This window comes from Bubalus kerabau, chromosome 5 (assembly GCF_029407905.1).
Source record: "Bubalus kerabau isolate K-KA32 ecotype Philippines breed swamp buffalo chromosome 5, PCC_UOA_SB_1v2, whole genome shotgun sequence".
NCBI lineage: Eukaryota > Metazoa > Chordata > Mammalia > Artiodactyla > Bovidae > Bubalus > Bubalus kerabau.
In genome coordinates, this window is record NC_073628.1 from 23024485 (window position 1) to 23046305 (window position 21821).

At 48.1% G+C, this 21821-nt stretch overlaps 1 protein-coding gene and 1 long non-coding RNA gene across 2 annotated transcripts in view; one reads left to right on the top strand and one right to left on the bottom strand.

Annotated features, from left to right (window-relative positions):
* The window catches only part of PKNOX2 (PBX/knotted 1 homeobox 2), a 297363-nt gene that overhangs the window by 29671 nt on the left and 245871 nt on the right, over window positions 1-21821 (bottom strand). Inside the window, exons 6-7 of the mRNA XM_055581247.1 lie at window positions 21421-21592; window positions 7248-7436 (exon numbers count right to left, since the gene is read on the bottom strand). Of these exons, the coding sequence (XP_055437222.1) occupies window positions 7248-7436; window positions 21421-21592 (361 nt within the window). The remainder of the gene's footprint in view (window positions 1-7247; window positions 7437-21420; window positions 21593-21821) is intronic.
* On the top strand, window positions 7087-9364 carry LOC129652537 (uncharacterized). Its single transcript, XR_008714577.1, has 3 exons — window positions 7087-7249; window positions 7345-7465; window positions 9282-9364. It is a non-coding gene; the product is annotated as an uncharacterized LOC129652537 (long non-coding RNA).

Below are 21821 nucleotides of genomic sequence, written 5' to 3' on the forward strand. Positions count from 1 at the left end.
GAACTCGCAAAGGCCCTTCCAGTTGGGGATTTTAGAAAAAAACACCACCACTCCCTGAGACGTATTGTGAGTGGGTGGAGGGTATGCGGGGGCGGGGCGGGGGGTGGGACAGCCGGAGCGGGCGGCCCCAGCTGTCTGCCATCCACCCCCAGGCCACTAGGGGTCTCTGCTGATCCACCAGCCCAGACGTTTCTCCCAAAGCCTCCCCAGCCTCCTAGGAGGACCGGTTTGCGCCTAACTTGCCTGGGCTGGGGGTGGGGAGCCAGTTCTGAGAGCCTGGGTTCTGCTGGGAAGCTTGTCCTGACCCACTCGGGCATGCCCTTGGCCCATCCTCTCAACTCCTTTTTAACGCTTCCTGTTGGCTTGGCACACTGGGCACACAGCAGAAGGTATCTTTCTTATACCTGTGTCTTTTCCCCTGTTTGGTTGCAGGGTTTTTCTTTTCTTTTTTTCTTTTAGGGAAACAGGGGTCTTTAAATTCCCCCAAGCTACCCAGCACAGCATTGGGTGCCTGATAGATGCCCGGTAGGTCGGCGGCCTGCCTGAGCTGAGGTCTGGACCTGCTGAGGAGGTTACCGTTGTCCCCAGGCACCCCTTTCTTGGCAGTGTCCCTCCATTTCTGGCAAAGCCAGCGGGCTAAGAAGAGTCGGGTTCCCGAACCCAGGAAGCCAGTCACATGTAAACAAGCCACCTAACCCCTATTCCTCTTCCTCTCCTGGTGGGAGCTGACATCTCAAGGGAAAGGCACTTGGCCTGCAGGGACACGCAGCAGCTGCCGCTCTTAAGGAACACTCCCTCGGAAGGAGGGAGCCGCTCTCGTTTCCGAGCCTGGCAGGGCTGCCTTCAGCGGGTCCTGGCCCCTGAGCTGGAGGGTGGGTGGGGTCATGGGGTGGGCGGCTAGGGACCCAGGAGGGACAGCCTTAACACCCATGGAGGAAGAAGGCAGTGGAACTCAGTGTCCTGTCACTTGGGTTGGGGGTGTCCCCTTTCCATCTCAGTAGTGACCCTGCAGAGTGGACCACCACTCCCACGCTCGGCCACGACGCAGAACTTCCAGGGGCTGGCCTGAGGTGCTGGCCCTCCACCCCCTTGGCTTCCTGCTAATCCTGGAAATGCAGACTCCCTGTGGGTCAATCGGCAAGTCCCCTTCCCCAGGCGGGGGTGCACTGATAATGCCCTTCCTGTATTTTTAGAGAGCAGCGCACCTGTGGAGTGACATCTGGTGGGCCACGCCTGGTATCTCAGAACTCTGCTCTCTGTGGCCTCTCCCCTCCCTACTTTCAATATTCTTTCTTCTCGGCAATTGCTTTCTCACTTGCTCTCTCATCCCTGATTGACAGCTAGACAGGGTCATGGCTCCCCACTCGGGGTCCAGGAACCCTGCTTCTCCTTCCTACACATCACTGAAAAAGTAAAAGGACCTAGGAAATGAAAATGGGCTCTGGAGGAATCCATCCCTGACTCTGTCGCTTATTAGGCATGGGGCCTTGAGCCTTAACTGCCCTGAGTTTCCCTTTCCTTGAGTATAAAGTGGAGAAAAGAATGTGCACTTTGCAGGCTGGTTGTGATGAGTAAGTGAGAAAATCTGTGTCAAACACCCAGTACACACAGTGTCTGAGACCAGGGAGCTCAATAAACGTGGACGTTTTCGCCCTTTTCTCTGCCAGTTCTCCCTTGAGCAGCTCAAGAGGTAGCAACTTAGTTCATTTATCTCCAATGCGTCTTCAAGCCTTAACCCATTGCCCACATTCTCACTGAAGAATGGAAGTCTTTGGCAGTTATGATGATCAGACTCAAGGCATAGCCCCCACAAATCTGGCTGCAAGATACTCCATTTGCAGTTAGAGATTGTGTTGCAGTGGTTTTTATGCCCTTGGAACTGAGCAGGCTCGGTAGATACCTGAACAGATGCTTGAGGCATGAGTTTCCCCTTAAACCCTGGCCTCTTTGCTCCAGGGAGTGTTCTCTCTGTTCCTCCCCTTCTCCAGACTTCTCTTTACACTGGGAACACTCACACCAAGAGCTCCCAGCTTGTCTACTAACTGCCCTCCACTCACCTGAGTGAAAAGAAAAAGTGAAAATGAAAGCTTTAGTCACTCAGTCGTGTCCGACTCTTTGCAACTCCACGCACTATAGCCCACCAGGCTCCTCTGTCCATGGATTTTCCAGGCAAGAATACTGGAGTGGGTTGCCATTCCCTTCTCCAGGGGATTTTCCTGACCCAGGAATTGAACCTGGGGTCTCCTGCACTGCAGGCAGATTCTTTACCATCTGAGCCACCAGGGAAGCCCCAAGCCTAACTACCCCAAGCCCCTACTGACCCAAGCCTGCCTGAAATGCTCCCTCCCTCAGGAAGTCCTCCCAAAGCCAGTGAAGCTACAGCTTCTCCAATCACATTAGCTTTGGAAATTCTCCTGCACACCTATCTGATCCCTCCTGAGGTTGGCTCAGTCTGTCTCTGGGCCGGAACAGACCCTGGCCATGAGGGTATACAGGTGGGGCCTGGTCTTTCCCAGCGGGAGGTAGAAGGATGCTGAGAGGTGACTGGGCAACCTCAGGCCATATACATGCTTCGCTCAATCCAGACCCCTTCCAGCGGCTGCTTTCCTGTCCTTTCTCAGGGCCCTCTTGCCCCTGAGCTCTGTATGCTTACAGAACTTATCTAGATCTTCAGGTAGGACACAAGCTCCCTCCCACTGAGGTTGAGTGCTCATCCTGGAAAATTCACAGTGTTCTCTCAGGACCTAGTGCAGTGCATACAGTAAGCGTCCCCCCAGTGCTTGGCAACTGAGTGAGAACTGTGGCTCAGCCCGATCTGCCCTGGAAGAGAGCTGAGGTTTAATCTCCAAGGGGAAAGACGGTTTAAGGTTAAATGCAAGCTTGGCGTGAGGGTCTCTTCAGTGGAATCAAGGAAAGTGAAAGTGTTAGTTGCTCAGTTGTGTCTGACTCTTCGAGACCCCATGACCTGTAGCCCGCCAGACTCCTCTGTCCATGGGATTTTCCAGGCAAGGGCACTGGAGTGGGTTGCCATGCCCTCCTCCAGGGGATCTTCCCAACCCAGGGATCGAACCCAGGTCTCCCTCATTGCGGGCAGATTCTTTTAGAGTCTGAACCACCAAGGAAGCCCCCGGAATCACGGAAGAGGTTCCTTGGTAAGGATCTGCCCACACAGGAAGCCTGGGCTCTGCTGAGTAAGAAGCGAGGATGTCATTAGACACAGGCAGGGCAGGATGGCTTCCTGGGGAGGGGGAAGACCAGGCTGTGGTCCAAGTCCTTGGAAACCCCAGTTTAGCTCTCCTGCTTGGACGAAGCAGTCTCCTCCACTCGGCACTCCCGTTCTACCCCCTATAGAGAAAGCTCACGCAACGAAATGGAAGGCCACGTGGGGAGTATGCCCAGACCCCATTGTGCCAGATGGGGACACGGTATGGAATCCGAGAGAGGGGGACCAATGTAAGTAAAAAAAAAAATATCTCCCACTTTGCAACACAAGACTGGATGATCAGCACACAGGCAAAAGCATGAGCCAGCAGTTTGCAACAAAGCTGGCGGGCGTCCGGAATGTTGATCCTGTGGATCATGTTCCGGAGGGGAGACACCCCTCCCCAGGCCAGGCTGGCGCGCACTGCGGCTATTTCAGGCTGGGGGGGATTAAGGTCGAACCATGACGAATGTGTATGCAGATACACACGCACACACACACTCACACACACACACACATGCTTCTCCTCTCTCTTTTCTGGTGCTGATTCCTACGCCCAGACGCCAGGCCTACCTCCTGTACTGAGTCTCTCAGCCCCATGGGGCTCTCCTTCCTGGGGAGGCCCAGGGCCAGCCCGCACCCACCTTAGCAAGGAAGAGATGGGAACCTGGGAATGAGGACGGGGCGACACACACAGGGCATCCTGCCCACCTTCTCCTCTGCACACCCCCAGGACACTGCGCCGCCCCCGCCCCAGCCCCTCCCCCAACTGCTGTCACTGTCTGTCTTTCCATCTCTTTCTGCCTCTGTCTGTCTTCAGACTCACTTTCCTCTTCCTTGTCTGTGTCTCTTTGTCTTTGTTGCTCTTTTCCTCCAGTTCTTCATCCTCTCCGCACCTCCCTCTCAAACATGACCCTTGAGACCTACTGTACAGCCTAGGGAACTCTGCTTAATGTTATGTGGCAGCCTTGGATGGGAGTTTGGGGAAGAATGGATACGTGTATATGTATGGCTGAGCCCCTTCGCTGTTCACCTGAAGCTATCACAACATTGCTAATCAACTAAACGCCAATATAAAAATTAAAAGTTTGAAAAAAGAATATGACAGAAAAGCAAAGCATACCCTTGATATTTGCCTTTCTTTCCCTCTTTCTCCCTATTTCTCCTCCCCTCCTCAGCCTTCTTCTTGCCTCTGATTTTTCTCTCTCCATCTTTCTCATCATATTACGTCCTTCAACAGAAAATTATTGGTTAACTACCATGCACCAGACTCTGTGTGGTTACTGTCGGGTATAGATATAATAATACATAAAATCCCGTCTTTGCTCAAAAAATGTTTGTTATCCAGGAGAGGAAAACAAGGCTTACACAGGTGATGATGATGCAAAGTCATGTGTGATATTTACCACATAAATGGCCCGCCATGCCCAGGAGTTAGCTGAGAGCAAGGAAAGTCCAGCTTTGGGGTGGGGCGTCCAGGAGGCCTCTATGGGGAGGGCAGCCTTCTTACTGCCCTTGGCGAAGAGGCTGGGTTCGGTCCTGCAGAGGTGTGGGGACATCACCCAAACACACGGGCATGGAAGAACAGTGACCAAGGAGAGCCTTGAATGTCAGGTGAAAGGATGTGAAAACCCTGGGGGAGCTGGTGATGGAGTTCTTGAGCAGGAGAAGGGCTTGAACAGTGCTTTAGATGATAAAGCCAGCCGCAGAAGCCTAAGAGGTGCGCGGGTGTGAAAGTGTGTGTGTGTGTGTGTGTGTGTGTAGGAGGGCCTCGAGGTAGCCACAGAAGAGCAGAATAGGAAGCTATGACAGTAGCTCATGTGTAATTACCTTATTCACCCCCTGAAGCCTGAACCGAGGAGGTGGGGGCAGAGACAGGAAATGAAGGGGCCAGTCTGAGAAGCGGCAAACAGGACCACCTCGCTAAGTGTCTTCTCTCTCTTTCAGCGTCTTTGTTTTTGTCAGGTTGTCTGAGCTCCCCTTTCTAAGCAGATCAGAGGCCTTTCTGCAGCGGTCACCCCAGGGCCAGCTCCGCTGTCAGGCACCGATGTGATGCTTGAGGTGATAGAGATCAAAGTTCCTTCCTCTTCTCTCTAAACTCAGAGGCATTGGATGCTGGGATCCCCCAGGAAGACTGACTTCTGCAGACAGCATCGCCCATGCCTGGTTCACCCAGCACCCATGTTATCCTTCTCTACTAGTGTCTCCCAATGACCCTGCTTCCTGCAGGACGAACCTGTCGGCCCCGGGACTCCAACCTTTCGGGGGCCCCTGTGGCTACTAAGCCCCCTGGCCCTCCTTTCTTTCCCCTCTACCCTGGTACACCCCCAATGCCAGAGCTCGAGTTGGGGTTGGAGGGCCCAGAAGGGGAAACCCGGTGCCTCTCCAAGGACCTGATTATTTCCAAAGACTTGTGCTAATTTTCTGATATGATCCTCACATCTCTGTGAGGCACTAAATCCTCATTACTTTTCCTGACCGATGCATTCTAATTAGATCAACACTTAAAACAAATTCACAATAGCCACAGGATGGCTTTCCATCTCATTAACTCCTCACTTATTATTTTCATGAAAATTACTGATAAAAATGTGCATCTCCATTTGGTGAGGCCTCACAGCCTCCTCGGCTCCTATCTTGCATCTCTCCCATCACCGGGGCTGTGCAGCGTCGCCATGGTAACCCACAATAATAGAAACTAATAAATTACAAACGAGATGCTCGTTGAGCAATTATTGTCCTCTTTTATGCAAGTTTCTTGCTAATTTTGATCATAAGGGAAAGTACAATAAGACTCTGAAGGAATGAGTCTATTTCAAGAGAATATTAGCAAGCAGAAGCCTGGGCGGCGGAGTTTAGATCTGTAATAAAGTGATTTGGTGATTTCAAGCAAAGGGAAGAAGAGGAAATAAACTTCCTGCCTCGTGTCTCCTGCAGTACTCACTATTGAGTCCCCCAGAGATCCCCTGGGGGTGGGTTCGATGTGACTTTTGTGGTCAACATGTACAAGACGTGGCTGGCCTTCTAGAGGTCACCCTGTCCCTTCCCCTACCTCTGCCAACCTAGAGAAATAGATGATATGTGTTGATCCTTAAAATTTACAGGTTAAAAATGGCATCACCTTTCTTTGGCACTCTTTCCAGCACATTTCATCAAGCATTCTTAGAAAGTTCAGCTGTATCCCCAAGCCTGATTGTCTCATGGGTAGAAGGCTACTGCAAACCTCCTGTGGGATCTCCATGTGCCTGTCCTGGACTCAGAGCTCAGTGGGAGAAGAAGGTGGTGAGCCTAGGGCTTATATAGACACCAGTGATTGGAAAGGTATCGCCAGGAAGCTTTTACAGTTCATGGGTTTGGGGCAAATATTCTGCCCTGGAGAGAACCCATTCTCTCCTAGAGCACAGAGTTAGTTTCCACAGTTCCCGGTTCCCAGGATGAAGGTGGCACGTGAATCTTGAGAGGAGGGGGTGACTTTAGGTGACTTATACAGTGGCCCTGAACCACGAGGAGACAGATGTGCCAGGGTGGGGTGAGCAACTACAGAATGATCGGGGAAAAGCTGTCCCTTGGGAAGCTTCTGTCTTCTTCTATTGAGTGGAATTCAGGAGAGGACCACTTCCCCCAAACCCTCCTGCCCAGAACACAAGAACTCATTAAACCAAAGCCCCTGGAGAATGCAAGGGGTGGTGCTGGCATGTCTGATTCCATTCCCAGCTCTGTCCTGCCTCATCCTCCAGCAAAACTCTCCGTTTCCTTAACTTTTGTGCTTATTTCCTGCAATTTCTTGGACCCGGAAGCCAGGAGTCACTTTGAACATTGTCCCTCTCAGATCTAGTCATTTTCTAGGGAATATTGATGCCCTGGCGTGGTGAGCACTGGGCTTTCGAGGGTCTGGCTGCCTGAAAATAGCAGGAGGAATGGACCAGAGGATGCATCTCATGATGAAAGGATCCAGTGACTCTAAACCATTTCCCTAAACCACGGGACCTTCTGATACCTGGCTTTGAAGCCTGGCTAGGAGAGAGGACCCAGTGCTCCGTGTTACCTGTGAGTGAAGGTTTATGGAGGGCTGGTTGGGGGAGTAGGGCCCCCCGAGGTCGTTCCTGAGCAGATTATCACTGTGCATCTTGGTTTTGAGGCAGGTGATGTACCGGTTACAAAAGTCCTTGCAGAGTTCATTGACTTTCTCCAGCTCCAGCAGGTGGATCCTCAGCACCTGGATCGCCTTCACCATCTGTGGAGAGGAAAGATAGGTGAGCTCAGGTGTGTCCAGATTCCAGTGCCCTCACTGCCTTGACCCTTGAACCCCAAGCACACCAGCAGAGAGAAGCCCATTCCTGCTCTGGCGATGGAGAATTTAAATATTCTCTGTGGGTACATGCAGATTGTTAGCTTGTATTTTTAAATACACAGATTTTTTTTTTTTTACTTAAAAAAAAAAATCTATACACAGCTACCCTGGGTCTTTGTTGCTGCATGCAGGTTTTTTCTAGCTGCGGTGAGAGGGGGCTGCTCTCTAGTTGCGGTGCCCAGGCTTCTCATTGCAGTGGCTTCTCTTGTTGCAGAGCGCAGGCTCTAGGCACTTGGGCTTCTGTAGTTGTGGTGTACGGGCTTAGTTGCCCCGAGGCATGTGGAATCTTCCTAGGCCTGGAATTGAACCCATATGCCCTGCATTGGCAGGCAGAGTCTTATCCACTGGACCACCAGGAAAGCCCCTGTTTACTCTTTTGAGCCTCCTGTTATCATAGCTGTCATGAGGGCAGATGTGCTATTCTGAGAACAGCCTTAGAGATGGAAGGCCAGGTCTCCAGCTCTGGGCCTGCCTGTTTGTGTGGCCTTGGTCAAGTGCGTAAGTTCTGCACCTCACTATCTGACAGCTGGACGCAATGACGCCCTTCCTGACAGCTGTGCAGGTTTGCAGAAAGGAGCATCTTAGGGAAGGCACAAGATTCGAAGGGTGTGGCCCTGAACCAGCACGAGGAAGACAGGGATCAGAGCTCCTTAAGAGCCCCAAGAGGCCAGGGACCGGCTATTCTTAGACGCGTGGTCTGAGTGCCTCATGTGATGCCAGTCACCGTGCGGACACCCCATCAACGCTTGTTGACTGACCGCATCATCCAGCGTGACTGAGCTGGGTGCTGGGATACTCAACTGTCTGCGCTGGCTTTTTCCATGCCCTTCGGGTGGTTGTACGTGAGCCTGCCGCCTCTTCAAATGGACCTTCCTAACCTTTCAAGGCAAGAGGCTATTTCTCAATTGAACCTTTTCTTTTTATTGTTGCTATTATTATAAAAAGAAAGCACTGTGGGAAGTAAGGAAAACAGAGGATGAAAAAGGCTGCCCTTGACCCAATCACCCTAAAAAAAAAGGGTTTTCTGGGGGAGGGGTTCACATGCACATATGTCAACATAGTTTCAGTCACTTGGTACATGCAATTTTGTTTCCTGTTTTTCCCCTTAGTTTACCAGATGTATTTTTCTAAGTGGCAGCATTGTTTTCTCTATTCTCGCTTCTAGCCTGTGGGCTTCTAGAAGGGAGACGTGGCATCTAATTTGCTCATCCTGTTATCGTGGTTATTAACACATGTGGATACTGAGTATATAGTTCTCGAATGGGTAAAAGTTATTGAGTAAATATATTTTAAACTATTGCATACCATTCCATGCAATAATAAAGATAATAATATAATAAAATAATGAAAAAAATAATAAAAATTCCATGGGGCTTCCCCGTGACTCAGACGGCAAAGAATCTGCCTGCAGTGCAGGAGACCTGGGTTCAGTCCCTGGGTCAGAAAGATCCTCTGGAGAAGGGAATGGCAACCCCCTCCAATATTCTTGCCTGGAGAATTCTGTGGACAGAGGAGCCTGGTGGGCTTCAGTCCATGGGATCGCAAAGAATCAGACATGACTTAGTGACTAACACAGCAATAACATATCATTCCACGTGTGTGCCCTACTTAGCCAATTCCTTATTGTTGGGCATTTAGGTTAATTCCAATTTTTCAACTTTATAAAAAATGTTAAGTGAGTATTTTCCAACTTTACAGCTTATTAATGCTTCTTCATTATTTCCTTAGGACAAGATCCCAAAAGTGATTGAAAAAAAAATCTATGGACATTCTTTTGGTTCATGGTAGATATGGCCAAATCACTTTTCAAATAAAGATGTTGGAGCAACTGGCCATCTACAAGCAAAACAGTGGATTTTCACATCTTACACAAAAATTAACTCAAAGACCAAAACATAAGGCATAAAACTAAAATTTTTAAGAAAGAAAAAAAAGAAACACAGGAGAAAATAATCAGGACAGAGGGCTAGGCAAAGAAGTCTTAGATTTGACACCAAAAACATGACCCAGAAAAGGGAAACTTGATGAATTGAAACTTATCAAAGTGTAAAATGTTTGCTCTTCAAAAGACCCTGTGAAGAAGATGAAAAGACAAACTACAGAACAGGAGAAAATATATGAAAAACACGCATCTGACAAAGGACTTATATCTAGAATATATAAAGAACTCTCAAAACTAACCAGTAAAATAACAAGCAATCCAATTAGAACACGGGCAAAAGACAACATCAGACATTTCACTGAGGAGGATACATAGATGGCAAATAGCCGCATGAAAAGATGTTCAGAATTACCAGGGAAGGGTCTTCTCTGGTGGCTCAAATGGTAAAGAATCTTCCTGCAAAGCAGGAGACCCAGGTTCTACCCGTGAGTCGGGAAGATCCCCTGGAGGAGGGCATGGCAACCCACTCCAGTACTCTTGCATGGAGAATCCCACGGACAGAGAAGCCTGGTGGGCTACAGTCCATGGGGTCACAAAGAGTTAGATACAACTGAAGTGACTTAGCACACGTGTATGCATCATCAGGGAAATGCAACTTACAACCACAGTAAGGTGCCACCACACACCTATCAGAGTGGTTAACATTAAAAATAGAGAGAACACTAAATGTTGGCAAGGAATTAGAAACTGGATCACTCATGTGTAACTGGCGGATATAAAAAATGGTCCAGCCACTCTGGAAAACAGCAGAATAGTTGATCACAAAACTGAATATATACCATCCAGCTCAGCAGTTGCACTCTTGGGCATTTATTCCAGAGACATAAAAACATGTGTTCACCTCAAAACTTGTATATTCAAAGAAATCTTATTTTTAATAACCCCAAGCTGGAAACAACCAAAATACACTTCAACAGGTGAATGGATAAAGAAACTATGGTACATCTGTATCATGAAATCATTTCTTAGCAACAAAACCAAACCACTGATATACTCAACTACTTGGATAGATTTAAAGGGAATGATGCTGAGAAAAAAAAGCTAGTCTCAGAAGGCTACATACATAATGCCATTTATACAACATTCTTTTCTTATGTTTTTATATATAGAACATTCTTTAAATGACTAAATTTTAGAGATAGAGAACAGGTCAGTCATGGCAGGGGGTGTGGTGGGGGAGGGAGGGAGGGACTGCTCTGTATCTTGACAGCCGTAGTGTCTCCATGAATACACACGTGCCAAAGTGGCACAAACTAAACATACACGCATATCGCTATGACTATATGTAACACTAGTGAAACCTGAATAAGTTTGGCGGTCATACCATTGTCATTTCCTGGCTGTGAAATTGTCCTCTAGCCATGCAGAAAGGGAATCAGGTCTTCGCTATACTAATTCTTACAACTGCATGTGAATCTACAGTTACATCAAAATAAAAAGTAAAAAGAAAAGAGTGGGTGCTTTCCTTCCAAGACGATTGATGCTGACATAAGCCATGTAGAGGTGTCTTTCTTTAACCCCACCCTCCTAGCTTTTGGCCAACATCTTGATGACCGGGAAGACTAGCAAGGGCGTCACTCCCAGAGAATCCTACTGTCAGATGTGTTGGCCACACCCTCCCTGAGCTTCATCAGCATTTCAAGTGGAGAGTGATAGAGGAGCCCCCAGACTCTCATCTGGATTGTCTGATAGGTAGGGATTCAGTTCAGTTCAGTTGCTCAGTCGTGTCCAACTCTTTGCCACGCTGTGGACTGCAGCACGCCAGGCCTCCCTGTCCATCACCAACTCCCGGAGTTTACTCAAACTCATGTCCATTGAGTCGGCGATGCCGTCCAACTATCTCATCCTCGGTCGTCCCTTCTCCTCCCGCCTTCAATCTTCCCAGCATCAGGGTCTTTTCTAATGAGTCACTTCTTCGCATCAGGTGGCCAAAGTATTGGAATTTCAGCTTCAGCATCGGTCCTTCCAGTGAATATTCAGAACTGATTTCCTTTAGGATGGACTGGTTGGATATCCTTGCAGTCCAAGGGACTCTCAAGGGTCTTTTCAAAAGCACCAATTCTTTGGTGATCAACTTTCTTTATAGGGACAGGGATTGTGCTTGGCTAATTAAAGGTTCTTGGAGAATTAGATGAAGTATCACTCGGAGGCAGAAACTGACAACTGTATATTTTCCTCAGTGATCAGTGTAAAGAAATAAGAGGAAAACAATAGAATGGGAAAGACTAGAGATCTGTTCAAGAAAATTAGAGATACCAGGGGAACATTTCATGCAAAGATGGGCACAATAAAAGACAGAAACGGTATGGACCTAACAGAAGCAGAAGATATTAAGATGAGGTGGCAAGAATACACAGAAGAGCTATACAAAAAAGATCTTAATAACCAGATAACAATGATGGTGTGATCACTCACCTAGAGCCAGACATCTTGGAGTGTGAAGTTAAGTGGGCCTTGGAAAGCATCACTACGAACAAAGCTAGTGGAGGTGATGGAATTCCAGCTGAATATTTCAAATCCTAAAAGATGATGCTGTGAAAATGCTGCACTCAATATGCCAGCAAATTTGGAAAACTCAGCAGTGGCCACAGGACTGGAAAAGGTCCATTTTCATTCCAATCCTAAAGATGGGCAATCCCAAAGAATGTTCAAACTACTGCACAATTGCACTCATTTCATAAGTGGGCAAAATAATGCTCAGAATTCTCCAAGCATGGCTTCATCAGTATGTGAACCAGAACTTTCAAGCTGGATTTAGAAAAGGCAGAGGAACCAGAGATCAAATTGCCAACATCTGTTGGATCATAGAAAAAGCAAGAGAGTTCCAGAAAAACATCTACTTCTGCTTCATTGACTATGTTAAAGCCTTTAACTGTGTAGATCACAACAAACTGTGGAAAATTCTTCAAGAGATGAGAATACCAGATCATCTTACCTTACCTACCACCTTACCTGACCTGTATGCCGGTCAAGAAGCAACAGTTAGAACTGAACATGGAACAACAGACTGGTTCCAAATTGGGAAAGGAGTATGTCAAGGCTGTATATTGACACCCTGCATATTTAGCTTATATGCAGAGTACATCATGCGAAATGCCGGACTGGATGAAGCACAAGCTGGAATCAAGATTGTTAGGAGAAATATCAATAACTTCAGATATACAGATGACATCACCCTTATTGCAGAACATGAAGAGGTACTAAAGAGCCTCTTGATGAAAGTGAAAGAGGAGAGTGAAAAAGCTGGCTTAAAATTCAACATTCGAAAAACAAAGATCATGGCTTCTGATCCTATCACTTCATGGCAAATAGATGGGGAAACAATGGAAACAGTGACAGATTTCATTTTCTTGGGCTCTAAAATCACTGCAGATGGTAACTGCAGCCATGAAATTAAAAGGCACTTGCTCCTTGGAAGAAAAGCTATGACCAACTTAGGCAGCATATTAAAAAGCAGAGACATTACTTTGCCAACAAAGGTCCATCTAGTCAAAGCCACGGTTTTTCCAGTAGTAATGTATGAATGTGAGAGTTGGACTATAAAATAAGCTGAGCACCGAAGAATTAATGCTTTTGAACTGTAATGCTGGAGAAGACTCTTTAGAGTCCCTTGGACTACAAGATCAAACCAGTCAATCCTAAAGAAAATCAGTCCTGAATATTCATTGGAAGGACAGATGCTGAAGCTGAAGCTCCAATACTTTGGTCACCTGATACAAAGAGCTGACTCAGTAGAAAAGACCCTGATGCTGGGAAAGATTGAAAGCAGGAGGAGAAGGGGGCGACAGAAGATGAGATGGTTGGATGGCATCACCGGCTCAATGGACAAGAGTTTGAGCAAGCTCTGGGAGATGGTGAAGGACAGGGAGGCCTGGTGTGCTGCTGTCCATAGGGCTGCATAGAGTTGGACACGACCAAGCGACTGAACAACAGCTTTCTATAGGCACCAAGAACATCTAGCGCCTCCATCAGGACAATCTCTCTTAATTTTTAAAAATATTTATGTATTTGTCTGAGCCAGGTCTTAGTTGCACTATGTGGGATCTGATTCCCTGACCAGGGATCAAATACAGGTCCCCTGCATTGGGAGGGTGGAGTCTTAGCTGCTGGACCAGCAGGGAAGTCCCTACAACCTCCCTTAATTTAACATTATTATTTTGACAAATAGTAAGTCTCATTAAATACCAAACGCTGTACAAGACCTCTCACTCGAATAAGATGCCAGTCAGCTTTGTCTCCTCTAGCCAAAATAATCCTAATTCCTTAAATCTTTCTTCTTTTTCTCCTCGCTATGCTCCTTCTTCCTTCCATCCTTTCATTTCTTCTTTTCTTTCTCCGAGCTTTCCTTAACTGGACTTTTTCCTTTTCAATCAACATTTACTCACTTTAAAATCTTTCTGTGAATACACACACACACACAGGAAAGTACACATACCTGTAGTCGATAAATACTTCTTATGTAAAAAGAATCAGAAAATACAATTAAATAGAACAAAATAAAATCTATCCAGAATAGCTTTGCTCAGATGAAATATGCGTGCAATGTGTTTAAATCAGATCTGATGCACAGTGGCCGAAAGTGGACTTACCTTTTGGTTTAATGAAGCACAGGTGAAGGATTACTTTTTTATGAGATAACAGACTTGGTTTAAAGATTTAAGAACATAGAGTAAATCACAATGGTATTCCAAGGCAATGAATATGTAGGATCTATTCAGTATTAGAGAAAAAAGTGGGCAATGCCATTAATATGGGGCAGCTGCCTGGCATAGCACAAAGCCCGTGGGATTTACCGTCAGCCCAGATTTGAGTCCAGGCCTACTGTTTACAGATTGAGTGACACTGGGCTAATTCCACGACTTCCCTTAGCCTCAGTCTTCCTCATCCCTGACTCACAGGATTTGATTAGGGCTAAAAGAGATAATAATGTGAAAGTGCTTTATAAACCACAGGGAACCAAAGGCATATACATTTTTGCAACCTCTTTTAATGATTTCTAATATCCTGTTGGCTTTTCTATTGCTATTCCATTTTCAGAGAGTAGAAAAATAATCATCCCCAGTTTTTTCTTCTATATTTATGTTTCGTGAATCATACTCTAGCTTATTTCTAATGCAATTTTGGGTTTTTGCCTCTAAATCAGAATAAAACTCTGGCGTATTAAACTATTTCCCTAAGTGATCCATGTCATATAAAAGGTTATTCCAAATCTTCTAGTGCAATGAACAGTTCCATTTAATTTAATATCATCAACAACTGTGATGAATGTACCCTTAATTCCTTTTCTCCCAGTTTGGCTTCATCTTTTAGCTTCTCTCCCCACCCTTCTCTTTCAAAATACTAATTAAAAAAGCAGCTCTCTTTTTCTAAGTAGCATCGTTCACTAAAGCAAAACAAGCTGCAATCTTACATTTTAGTCTCATGTCACAGCACACGGGCCCCACATGCGTGTGTGTGCTCAGTCGGGTCTGACTGACTCTTTGTGACCCCGTGGACTGTAGCCCGCCAGGCTCCTCTGTCCATGGGATTCTCCAGGCAAGCATACTAGAGTGGGTTGCCATTTCCTCCTCCAAGGGATCTTCCTGAACCAGGGATCACTTAAGTCTGAACCTGGATCACTTAAGTCTTCCTGCATTGGCAGGTGAATTCTTTACCACAAGCGCCACCTGGGAAGCCCGCATGGCCTCACAAGTCTCAGGAAAGTCCACAGGATGGGAGGGAGCCTCTCTTTTTCTGGAAAGTCCCATGGTGTGATGTCCTAAATCTATTATTTTCTGTCTGAGTATTTGGAACCAGACCTTTAACTTCATCTGTAACATGTAAGCTGATCAATAATACACCAAAGAGCTGTTGTGAACAGCTTCACATGGTTGAATGAAACCATGTACACATGTGTCCTGGGCACACAGCAACTGTGTTGTATGTCGATTATTTACATCAACATGCCCCTCCCTCCTCCATCAAGCACTTTTCTGAAAAGTGGCCTCTCTTGTAAGATTGCGACCTCTTCATTTGATAATAATAAATCCTTGCCTTTCAAAGCATTTATATACATAGCACTTTACAATATGCAAAACGCTTCTCTCTCCATTACCTCATTTGAGTCGCATAAACCTGGGGACCCACAGGCACGGTTATCATTCTCCTGGAGAACTGGAAATCAAGACCCAGGGGTTAGGTAACCTGCGAAATTCCAGGCAGCAATTAGGGAGTAGCTTGGCCCTGGAGGGCAGACTCCTTTTTCCCTCTCCTTCTTCTGCATTTTGGGAAGCTGGAATAGTCTGCTTCACGTACAGATGAATTGGTAAACATGCATTCCTTCAAGTGCTCTGAAGTGCTTCCTGTGTGTCACTAGGGCAGCCGGAGAAGGCAATGGCACCTCACTCCAGTACTCTTGCCTGGAAAATCCCATGGATGGAGGAGCCTGGTAGGCTGCAGTCCATGGGGTCGCTAAGAGTCAGACACGACTGAGCGACTTCACTTTCACTTTTCACTTTCATGCATTGGAGAAGGAAATGACAACCCACTTCAGTGTTCTTGCCTGGAGAATCCCAGGGACGGGGGAGCCTGGTGGGCTACCGTCTATGGGGTCACACAGAGTTGGACACGACTGAAGTGACTTAGCATAGCATAGGGCAGCCAAAGCTAAAATCTAATTGGGAAATTTTCTAGGCCAGCCAAGCCTGGCCTGAGCAGTTGGAAGGGTGGGGTCCCTGGAACAAGGCCTGGAACATGGAAGAAAGGTGAAGACCAGGGGCTGGAGACTGCCAGATGACTGGGGAACAGGATGAGCACTTAGGGAGGCTGCCACACAGGACAAGTTAAATACTTTTAAGTCACAATGTGGCACTTCCCCTCCCTCCTCCTCAGACTCTGGAGAGGCCTTGTGGTTCAGGGAAAAGACGTGGGCTTCAGGAGCTAGACAAATACCAGCTCTGTAACTTAGTGACTACAGGGTTCTCAGTCTTGGATTCTCCCTTCTGTAAAATGGGTATAATGATAACCCCTCCCAGGGCTATCTCGAGAATTAAATAGCAGAGCTGGGTGCTAGGAAATAGTGGATTTTGGAGGCTGAGTCTGGGGCCCTCCACCTTCTGGGATGCTCTGCAGGATTCACACAATCTCTGTACTTCCTTGTTCTCATCTGTAAAATGGGATAATAACAGCAACTCCCTCAACATCATACTGAGGATGGAAGGAGATTTGGCCAGAAAAGAACTAAAGACGAGTGCAGAGGAAGTACTAAGAAAAGACTGCGTCTAGGGCCGCATAATTGCTGAGTGTGGGCCAGGGCTCCGTGCCTGTGTTTGACTCACGTTTGAGCTGTGTGGTCTTGAGCTATGATTTCACCTCATGTCGCAAGATGCTCATCTTAGTGAAAGTCGCTCAGTCCTGCCCAACTCTTTGTGACTCCGTAGACTGCAGCCTGCCAGGCTCCCCTGTCCATGGAATTCTCCAGGCAAGAATACTGAAGTGGGTAGCCATTCCCTTCTCCAGGGCATCTTTCTGACCCAGGGATTGAACTTGGTTCTCCTGTGTTGCAGGCAGATTCTTTACCGTCTGAGCCACCAGGCTTCTCTTATCTTTAAGCCCCCTCATCTTAAAATAGGGATAGTAATAATCTGTGCCTTGTGGGTCTGAAAACAGGATTAAATAAGATAATACAGGTGTAGTGTTTAGGACGACGGCACCTGGAGCCCAGTAAGTATGCTATAAATGTTATTTATTACTGGCTTTGATTATTATTTCCTTTCCCTGTTCTGGGGTCTTGTGGGATTTTCTGCTCCTGTCACAGTGAAGAGAGTCTGGACAGAAGGCAGGAGGGAATGACTCTCTGAAGGGGTGCTGCCTGGGGTCCCTGTGGACCCATGGCTCCAGCCTGCCTCCTTCACATGTCTCCATATTCACAACCTCTGGCCTCTGCACCCCACCCCCTTCAGAGAGGGCCCAGGGGCCTGGGGGGCCCCATGTTGGAGCTGGCTTTGCGATCAGGCAGCTCTAATCTGTCCCGTGAGCCCCACCAGAGTCTCATTAAAACGTGCCCCATAAATGTTAAAAAATTTACACATAAAAAAATTCCATGCATGAAACTGAAACCGTACGTTTTACAGCCTCAGTTTGAAATCTTGCATAATGTATAAAACCTCGGCCCTGCACTGGGGGCCCGTAAATCAGATTTTATAAAACAAAAAGCTTTTGCCTTTCAAAGGGGTTTGGGGAACTTGCAAATTTTACAAACTGTACCAACTGCCAGTCAGAGGCTGCTGGGCTCAAATAGGGGATCAATGGGCCAGGTGACAGAGGGCTGGTGAGCACTGGGGGGGTGTGTGTGTGGGAGTTGGAGCCGGGGCGGGGTGGGGGGGGGTGTCCCTGGGGGAGCTGACCAGCGGAAAGCCACCCCCATGGTACTGAAATGGGGAGGTGGAGAGGGTCAGGGAGTGTGTGTACCATGGGGAGAGATGCTTATTTTTTTATTTTTTATAATTAATGTCATATGTTTTTATTATTCAGACTTGCACTTCTCTTCACCTTTCATATCAGGGTTGTTTTTTGTAAGACGGTCATTTATAAGTGAGGGTTCTGCTGCCCCTGCGGGAGCAGAGAGGTGGGTGATGGAGTGGAAGGAGTTAGCAGACCTGGGCGCTGACAAGTCACTGCCCTTCTCCAGACTCCAGTGTCCCCATCTGTAAAATGGATGCACTGCTCTCTATGCTTGGGGTTTTCCCCCAGTGTTTTATGATTCTAAGTTTCTATTCCAGCAGCTGGCTAACTGAGAAGGAAGTTTCACTTAGAAACCTACACTCTGGGAACCTCTCTGGTCTCTGAACATCTCTGGGAGGGCTTTGTCAGCCATGGTTCCCATGGGAACCTGTCTGGGAGATCGCAGGAGCTGGGGAGGTGGACACAGCGATTTGCTTGGATGGGAGGAGAGGGACCAGTAGGAGGGGGAGGACCCACGTCCTGGGGGGTGGTATGCCTGGTGGGGCTGGGGAGGAGGCAGGATCTGAGCCCCGCTTCAGGATCCAGGGTGGGACAGTTTGGGGGGATCCCAGTATCCTTGTGACAAGCCCGTCTGTGAAAGTCAACATTCAAGGGCAAAGGAAAGCCGCCCTGACACACATATATATAAAAAATAAATCTCTCAATTATCTCAGCTCATTTGCTTGGGGTCTCATTTTATGTCCCTGCTCCGCTGCGCAGTATATCTGTCCGGATAAAGAGTTACAGTCCGCTGGGCTACGTGTGCGGGGTTGTAAAAAATACAGATGCCAAATTAACTGGCTGTGGCACTCGGCAGCTGATTGAGCTGATAATGACGCGATCTGACCTTTTTCTAATTTCTAATTATGTGCATCTCGGCAGTGCCGGCTGCACGACTCTTGTTCTAATGATGGCTCCTGTGGTCGGCCTCCTCATCTCCCCGCTCCTGACACAGGACCACACGTGGGATGGCAAAGGGCACTGCCTGATCCCAGCCCCAACCCCCGGAAAGTTTCAGGCTCTCCGCCACATGGTCTCTCTGATGGCCTGGAGGTGAGGTGAGGCGGCTGGAATGCCTGGCCTTAGTGATACTGCATTTGACCTTAACCTTCTGGATGCCACGCATTTTCAAAGGCCATTTAGTTCCACTAGTCATGGCGTTAATTTTTTATGACAGTCACAGGAGACAGGTGGACTGGCTCTACAGATGGGGAAACCGAGCTTCAAAGGAGCTGCCATCAAAGTCTCCCAGAAGGTGAGCTTGGCCTCGGGTCCTTGGCTCATTCAACCACCTCCATTTAAATAATTGATCCATCCATCAGTCATTGACTGTGGCCAACTCCCCCAGGTAAACTCCTCCGGGTCCATGTGAGGGGGTGGGCTGTGCTAAGCCGGCTCCACCAGTGGACCACTCCCAGCCCATCACTTGGGATAGAAGCCCAGGGAGCACCAGGGGTCTGGGGCCACTGGGGCACCTCCTCCAGCAACCCCACCCTCAGATCAGGCATGGCACATGGTGGATACTACCACGTCTTGCTGGATTAGATGAAGAAATCTGAGTCTTTCCGTGAGCAGACCCCTGAGAGACCCAGGTAGTGTAGGCCAGGGGACAGCATGGAGATGGTCACTTTTTGGTATTTCCAGGCTGTACTCTTGGGTTGGCCAAAAAGTTTGTTCAGGTTTCCTCACTACATCTTATGGAAAAATCCAAATGAACTTTCTGACCAACTTAATAGAATAAGAGGTTGTGGGGCTGGGAGCGGGGGGGTGTCTTCCAGAACTCACCTGGCAGGTGGCAGTGGGCAAGTTTGTAAGGTTGGTTTCTCCAGGACTCCTACTTCCGAAGATGTTTATATTCTTTCATATTACTCAGCCTATTTTAGGTATTTCCCACCAATTGAGGCCTCAGCTTCTTTGGGGGGTCAAGTGAAGGGAGTGTTCATTCCAGCTCCCACACAAACGGCTGCCTCATCTCCTGGCCCCATGACTGCTGCAGGGGTAGCTTCTAAAGACCTGATTCACAACTGTGGTTCTGAGATTTTGATCAGATGAACAGCAGGGCAGGGGCAAGTCTACCTGCACTAACTGTCCAACCAAATGGAGAACCTGCATGGGGACGACTCTCCCAGGGGACCTGAGAGATAGGGGACTGCATTACCAGGAAGGATGTTAGCTCAGTCACAGCCAGGAGCCGAGCAGAGGTGCACCTGGGGCTCCCAGAAACCTGCACTCATGCTCCTGACCTTGGCCAAGTGCGTGTCCTCTGTCCTGTATCATAACACCATAACACTTCATAGATTTCCAGGCCAAGGAGGGGGGCCTCTCCTGGTAGCGCTGCTGGACTCCATAAAGTATCATATTCAACTCCTGAGAGAAGCAGTGGGGTGGGTCATTCACAACACAGAATAATACCCAAGTCATTTAAGTCTGCTCTGCAGATGCACTGCGTGTGTGTGTGTGTGTGTGTGTGTGTGTTTCTTCCTTCCTTCCTGGAGTCACATTTGCTTTTCTAAATCTGTTTCCCTTTGGGGAGTAGGTACTAACTAAATTCTGGATGGAGGTCAGCCCTATAATCAATCAACTTGTGGAAGACATATTTTCAGAGTTTCCAAATTTACCATGCACGATCTGGATAATTCACCCACAGCAAAATCAAGAATCGTGGTTAATAATCCCAGGATAACTGTTGTCACGATGAACAAACAGAGCAGTCTCTCCACAGCTCTTTTCTCAGCAGGATTCCCAGGGCTAGACGAAGAGTTAGAGTATCATCTAATCTATTGGCTCCCAAGCCTTATTGAAGATTGCAGTTGTCTGGGAAACCTTTAAAAATGTACATGTGCAAGTCCCACTAAACTTACTGAATCCTGGTTTCCAGGTGGAGGGGCCCAGGAGCATGTATTTTTAAAGCTGTAGTGATGATCTGGATGACAAGCTAGGCTTGGGAGCCTGATCTACTGTATCCTAAATGGGCAGGACATCTGCTGGTCTTCTCAGGAGAGAAGCTGGTCTTCGCGTCTGTTGCTTCCAGTCTTCCTATCCACTGATGTGCTTGAATATGCATGTCACCCTCCTCCTTCACAATGTAGCACGTGGCCATCAGCTCCTCTTTGGGCAGCCCAAGACGGATTTCCCAACCTGCCAGGATTCTAGCCCTCAGAACATTCTGGATGCCATAGCCCTCCCTCCTCCTGTCTGCACTGCAAGAGGGTGGGAGGTGACGCTGGTGCTGCGGGGGAGGAGGAAGGCAGAGCTTTGGCAGCATCACCAGCGTGTGCAACTCTTGGTTAAAAGTTCTCAGCTGCTGGAACACCAAGGCCTGCCCACAGCGGGGAAGCACATTTCTTTGCTGAATGAATAAATGAAAGGATTGCTTTTGGGGCATTTGGAGAGGATCAGAGGGCGGGACAACCCTAGCCAGGGTGGGGGTTGGAGGGTCTTTACCAGATTGTCCAGTTCCGGGTCATCGCTGAAGAAGGGTTTGTGTTCCTGCTCCTGCTGGTGAACAAAGTTCTCGATGTCCACATCGAAGCTGGCGGACGTGATGCACTCAGAGCCCTGGGTGGCCTGTTCACATTTCTCAAACAGCAGCGTCAGGAGCGGGAAAAGAGGATGCCTGCGGGGACAGCGAGAGCTCACACATGTGCACTCAGAGACCTGCTGCCATCAGGGCTTCTAACAGTGCAGAAGCCTTCAGGGGCCCATCTCACCTTCCCATCACCTCTTCTCCCAGGGTCCCACTCCTGGAGGAAGGCCCCATCCCAATGGTCCGCCGGGACAGCAGCATTTCATACCCTGGCACGGAGGATCCAACCTCCTCATTTCTCGGGCCTCAGTGGCTTCTG